Source organism: Natrix helvetica, assembly GCF_964273705.1.
Source record: "Natrix helvetica genome assembly, chromosome: 7".
Taxonomy (NCBI): Eukaryota; Metazoa; Chordata; class Lepidosauria; order Squamata; family Natricidae; genus Natrix; species Natrix helvetica.
In genome coordinates, this window is record NC_138558.1 from 11,441,456 (window position 1) to 11,447,719 (window position 6,264).

At 43.0% G+C, this 6,264-nt stretch overlaps 1 protein-coding gene across 2 annotated transcripts; it reads right to left on the reverse strand.

Annotated features, from left to right (window-relative positions):
* Positions 1 to 1,363: 1,363 nt before the first annotated feature.
* LOC309395345 (placenta-specific gene 8 protein-like) lies at positions 1,364 to 5,861 on the reverse strand. 2 transcript variants are annotated; one of them, XM_081959498.1, is made up of 4 exons: positions 5,705 to 5,861; positions 3,430 to 3,554; positions 2,062 to 2,186; positions 1,364 to 1,770 (listed from the first exon to the last, which is right to left on the reverse strand). In XM_081959498.1, the coding sequence occupies exons 2-4, from the start codon at positions 3,539 to 3,541 to the stop codon at positions 1,666 to 1,668; spliced, it is 342 nt and encodes a 113-aa protein (XP_081815624.1). In that variant the 5' UTR covers positions 3,542 to 3,554; positions 5,705 to 5,861; the 3' UTR covers positions 1,364 to 1,665. The 2 variants fall into 2 exon arrangements, with proteins under 2 accessions (XP_081815624.1, XP_081815625.1); XM_081959499.1 differs by lacking the exon at positions 5,705 to 5,861 and adding an exon at positions 4,811 to 4,835.
* Positions 5,862 to 6,264: the final 403 nt, after the last annotated feature.

The following is a 6,264-nucleotide window of genomic DNA, read 5'->3' on the forward strand; positions in this document are numbered from 1 at the left end:
ATAAATGGAGGTCTAGAAACAGCATCCTGAGAAGAATTTCAAGTAAAAGGGCTTTCATTTTACTACGAGAGAGGACAGTCTCAGAGAAATGAAACTCTGTTGGTGGTGGAAAGGGTCAGAGACTACCAGCTGTCAGGCGTAACCAACCGGAGCCATTAATGAAAAACGAAAGTGAGTAACTTCGGCGTCTACCTCCTATGTTACAAGAACCTCACTAGACAGCTCTTGCTCCTGTGGGAATAGCTGGAATAAGGCTTCGTGGATCTTGGGGGAGGTGAAGCTTATGCGTTTGTGGCTGCTCAAGGACTCCAAGCTAGGCCCTCACTTGATTCCTCCCTGCAGCCTGCCTGGCAGTTTCCCACACCAGCATTAGGAAAGGTTGTGTCATTGGCTGTTGTGACCCGCCGGTGGCCAGTGAAGCTGGCAGCAGAGTCGGACAGTGAGGAGGTTGTGGAGGAACACGGCCAGTCCTGGGGGTTGAGGAAAGCTCAGACGAGGGCTCTGCTTCAGAGGCAGAGTGGGAGCTAGAGAGCAGTGAGGCAGAGGAACAGCTGAAGCCTGTTCCCAGTGTGTGCATGCGCAGAGCTGCCAGAAGACAAGAACAACTAAGAAACCAGGATCGGCTTAAGAGTAAAGCCACACCTTGAAGGTGATTGGCCCCTCCCAAAGGAAACAGAAGTGGAACAAATGGGGAGTGGGCATTTGCAGGAAACGATTTGTTCAATTGGTCTGGAAAGTTCTGTTTGTGATTATAAGACACTCTATGCCAAGTGTTGCCTTGCCCTGTGTTTGGAAACTAGTTATCTAGCAGCACTCTAAAGAAGATAAGGGGTGTGTGGATAAACATTCCTCTGAAAGACCGTTTGGTAAAACCTTGCTGACTGAATGAAGAATTCACAGTCGTGTAAATAAAAGAGGTTTTGTCGGGACCAAGACTTTGCTTCTTGCTTTCTAAGGAAGTCTGGGTCAGAACATTGGCTAGGAGAGAAAGAACAACATAGTTTATTAGCTAAACTAGGGGTGACGATTTGATTGAGGGCCGCATCAGGGTATTGTTTGACTTCGGGGTGCCAGGGGGGCATGGCCAGAGTGGGTTCCATGCGCCTTCGGCATTTGATCATGCCGACCACATGACCACGGAGACTTCTTCGGGCAGTGCTGGTTCTTCGGCTTTGAAACGGAGATGAGCACCGCCCCCTAGAGTCAAGAACGACTAGCACATATGTGCGAGGGGAACCTTTACCTTATCTTTACCTTACCATATATTCTCCCGTGTCTACATCTTGCAAACCAAAATCAACAGTAGCCCTAAAACCGGAAAGGCCGAATGGTAGGATCCACCAATAAATCTTCAAAGGTCTAGTAGGGTTTATTTTATTTGATTGTTTCATAACAGCAGCAACCAAAATGTTTTGTTTTCCATTTTAAAAGAAATAGGAAGAACAAGCAAAGACAAGGACAAACAAGAACAGGTTTTTGTGTAACTGGATTTTGAGCTCTGAATAAGCACTAAAATTTAATTTCTGGGTTAATAATGTGCTTAGAATGATGAAGCAAGGATGCCTCTAAATAATGGCTCTTCCTGCAAACTACTTTTATGCATCTTACTTCTCAGAATTCTAACGACAAAAAGGAGGAACGGAAAGGCGCTTAGGGTGAAGTCTTCTAGAATATCCCCATTGCTTTCCTCAGTTTGATATCTCTCTTGATTTGGCAGAGGGAACAAAGGGGGCAACACCCCACAGTGCAGGTATCGTTATGGATGGATCCCTGTTGAAAAGAAAAGAAACCAAATGAATCAATAACGTTTTCAATAGAATAGAATTGAATTGAATTCTTTATTGATTGGACATACAAGGAATCTCTCTTTGGTCCCATGATGAGTTGGCTATGACAAATTATCCCAAGGCCAGTTGGTTGCCCCAATCCATTTCTGAGCTGGTATTTCTCTCCAATTTCACGAGTATTTCTTAATATTCTAGTTTGGGGTGGTGTTTTTTTTTTTAGCTAGAATTTATCAACCTGAAGTTTGTCTAGTCTTAGGTAAAGTAATCTACTTACAGGGATATTGTATTTTGTCCTGTAGACAGCTCGCATGGCCACACTTGAGCCATAGCAACAACATTCATTCATATCTGCAGCAACTTCGCATCCCAAACAAGGGAAGCAGAAAAATCCACAGAGACCTATAGAGAGGAAGAAAAAGGCCCCGTAGAAATATTTTGGCAATGCGTTGAATGACATAAGATTTATGGCCCAGAAAGTACAAATTATGCTATTTGTGCAACATCAACAGTGGGAATGCAAATGCTAGTTAAGACATCACTTAGCAGAGGGGAGGGCTGAAAAAACTAATGTACACACCACATTAAATTAAAAGCACACTCTATTGTATTTTTCTGTATAACGATGTTCCCAACTATTCTGACAGACAATTAAGGAAATTACTGTCGGAGAGAGACTGGCTGAGCCAGGGAGTGGAATCAAACAGGGAACTAATCTGGAATCCTTACATGGGCATAAGGGAATGAAGTCTGATCTTCCCTGAATGTTGTTTAACCTTACCTAGTCTCACCAGTGCAAATCGCCTGTCTAAGAAGCTTCCTGTTTTAGAGGCCTGCGTAATAAAATAGGTAAACTGAATTCTTTGCACCTGGATTGATTGTGCCTAACAATTACCAATAGAAGAGAATATTTGTAACTCACCTTGGAGCTGTTGTGTCCTTGGTGATCTCTGAACTTGGTTGTTTTCTTGCAGCTATTTCATTACCCAAGTAAGTAACAGCTTTGGTACTAGCATGGATGCTGTCCTAGCACTGATGATATTCCCTACCTGGGTAATGAAACATGTGCAAGACAACAGCCAAGCTCGGAAAGCTGCAACTATCCCTTATTACGAACATTAAAATTGAAAACATTAAGAGAACATCATATTGCTTTCTTTAAAAAAAAAAACCATTTAGCATAATTCTTCAGGTGGGTAGCATCAGGCACAAAAAACCAGGTGCCAGAATAGAGTTTACTTCATGCTTTGTGCCAGAATCTGATCTACTAATGGTCAAGACAAATTGGTGCTAAATAAGAGTCAACAGAATTCATGGGGAACTGGACTTAGATCTCCTGTGGGAGCATAGCGATTCCCAACCGATAGTGCGTTTGACCCCACCCTCGGGCTCAGCCTGGTCATCTCCTTCATGTGGAACCTTAAAGTTCCATAAACAACTTTTGATAGTATAGAAGCCGTGTCTCCCTTTATATCTTGCCATCCTAATTCCAATCCAGGGGGCTGTTCAAGAATTAAACATCCCTTGCTCAAATCATAAAGAACAATTTATTTCTGCAACCTATCCAGTCTGGAAGGATATTCAGCCCATTCTTCCCAAGAAGGCTTCCAAAACCCCACTATCAGTTATTGGCCTGGTCACTTACAGACTCCACAATCGCTAAAGCAGTCACATAAGTCCGTTTGCCAATAGTTTCTGTTGGGCTGGACCACCATCATCATCTGTGGCTGAGTGACAATCACTGGCTGATCATTCATGGTGGACAATTTTCTAAGAAAAAGAAAGAAAAGAGTCAAAAAGAGAAGAAATGAATGAACAAGCTGGGTAGAAGGCAGGGGTGCGGTAGGGACGATTTTCGTTGGTTCAGTGAACCGGTAGTAAAAAAAAAAAAGCTTCCGAGGATCGTACGGCTCAGCTGAACCTTTCCCCTCCACTTCTTAACGCAATTTTTACTACCAGTTTGGGCAAATTGGCCGGAAAAAAAATGCTTTAAAAATCGGAGGGCGCGGATCAGCTGGGAGCCGCGCAATTGTCAGAAGTTTCCTCCCCTCTTTCTAAAGCATTTTTCTCCTGCCTATTCGCCCGAACCGGCAGGAAAAAAATGCTTTAGAAAGTGAAAAGAAAGGTTCCCACGTTCGCACGACACAGCTGAATCTTTTTTCCCACTTCTTAAAGCATTTTTTACTACCGGTTCAGTTCAGGTGGCTATAGGAATGGGGAATGTTTTCTGTATGGTTGCATTTGAGGTCGGTCTTGTTGAGGTTAGCGCAACCTACCCTTCTTTGGGCTTCGCATCCCTCGACCCTAAAACACCAGGGTAAAGACGAGACGGCTGCTATGTGTAGAGTGTACATGTCTACGTTTTTACTCTGGGTGACGTTTCCCCAATCATAAATGGTTGAGTATGACGGAGTGATGGGGATGTGCCTACGCTTAGTGTCGTTGTGAATGGCTTGGAGTCCCACTGCCACCCCCATGAGGCATGTTTTTAAAATGTCTTTCACTGATCCCCCCCCCCCCTCTAGGCAGAAGTCTGTGGTGTTAAGCAATTCCCTTGCTAAGCATTCCCAGATGTTTCCTTTCTCTGGGATGACGTTTGGTTCTAAAAATGCAGTTACTTGAGTTACAGTTAACATTATACAACAACATAAAACCTTTATCCCAATATTTTCTTTTCCCATTTTAAGCTAAACACCCCCCTTTTTTTGGGGGGGGGGAAGTTAATCCTATCATAAAACATGAGGAGGGTGTTTTCCTGTTTGGGGCGCTTATACAAAGGTGTCTGCTTTATGTAAATGGTCATGATGTTTGTGTTATCTTGGAATTTGATTTTGTGCTTTTGTTATCCTGGCCGGTCATTGCTAGATTCCCAATTCTGTTACCCTTTTCCTAATCCCATTATCTTATTTCTTTTGTGCCCAAGTGTAACCTCTTCCTGGCTACGTGTGTGGTTTTCTCTGGCTATGGCTCCTGGCTACGTGCTTATTAATTTTTTCTGTGCATGCCGTCTGGGTTATTTCTGTTACCTTACTACAGTAGGGTAGGGTAGAGTAGAACAGAACAGAACAGTTGAAAGGGACCATGGAGATCTTCTAGTCCAACTCCCTGCTCAAGCAAGAAACCCTATCCCATTTCAGACCAATGGTGACAGCAAACAGCCCTCCTTACCGCACCGATGATGTTACTTAGTTAGGATGACCAAATGTCTGCATGAAAACAAGCAAGCTGAGACAGCACCAAGGACCCCTCATTTCAAACCTGGACTACAAGCATTCTCCTTTATTTGCTATTCTATTCTATTCCATTTCCATTCCTATTCCATTCCTATTCCATTCTTGTTTCTCCCCTTTAAACACAGTATGGATCAGGGGGTGGGTTCCGGCAGTGACTACTGCAGAAACAAAAAACAAGAACCGAACCAGTTCTACGGCACAGCCCAGAGAACCAGTTCACGGGTGTGGCAGGCCTAAATCACTGCCGGTTCCAGCGACCCAGGCTGCCAAACCACTACTGGACTGAACCAGTCCAAACCGGTAGGAACCCACCACTGGTATGGATACTTAAATAGGCAGCATGGATATTCATTAAATAAAAATAAGGATTTCAAAACTTGGGCACTGGGAGGATATAAGGATGGGGATTAGACATGAAACACTTAATTTATTTTAGTCACTTCTTAGCTTTCCTCTGCAAAAGTGATCATCTTTATATTTGTGTTACTTTAGGAATCCACTCTTATTTTGCCCCCAAGTTTAAAAAATGAGGATTCGGATTCTGTAATATAATACAGAATGTCACAAGAGGGTCTTTTAACAAGCAGATTAGGTCCAGCAAGATTAAAAAACTCAGACAACTTTATTAGTTTAGAATAAATGCAAAAGCAAAGGCAGAAAGATTTCAAAGAAAGCAAAATCTCAAACCTTTTTTTCCTTCTTCCTTCCTTCTTCTTTTGGCTCCTCTTTGCTGAGCTGTAATAAACTCTGCCCACTTTTTTCCCCCTGCTTTTGTGGTTTAAAACCGAAAGGGAATGAATTTAGTGAACCAATTTGCTTTGATATTTTTCTAAACAAGGAAGTCCAGCCTGATGGGCGTTTTTGTAAAAAAAAAGCAAGGAAAAAAACACAAAAGAAAAGGCTAGGAAGAGAAACGAAACTTGGTTCAGATGAAACCATGAGAGGCAATGAGTGGGAATGCTTAGAAATTATCCTTAAATCGATCCTTTCTTGTCCCATCTTTAGAGACAATTCTGATGTTTCTGTTTTGTGTTTCAGATTCTAGGAGTCAAACAGTAGATTCCCCACTATTTCTGACCCACCCAACACCTCTGATCACAGGTAGTCCTTGATCTAGAACAGGGGTGTCAAACTCAAGGGGCTTGGAACAGTGGTAGGATTCAAACATTTTTACTACTGGTTCTGTGGGCATGGCTTGGTGGGCGTGGCGTGGCGTGGTGGGTGTGGCAGGGGAAAGATACTGCAAA

Excerpts from the sequence above, each read along its gene's own strand:
- LOC309395345 (XM_081959498.1), bottom strand. The coding sequence starts at position 3,541 with ATGAATGATCAGCCAGTGATTGTCACTCAGCCACAGATGATGATGGTG. Across the intron at positions 2,187-3,429 it reads CTTTAGCGATTGTGGAGTCT|GTCTCTGTGGATTTTTCTGC; the intron begins GTAAGTGACCAG and ends TCCTCTCTATAG. Across the intron at positions 1,771-2,061 it reads GGACAAAATACAATATCCCT|GGATCCATCCATAACGATAC; the intron begins GTAAGTAGATTA and ends TCTTTTCAACAG.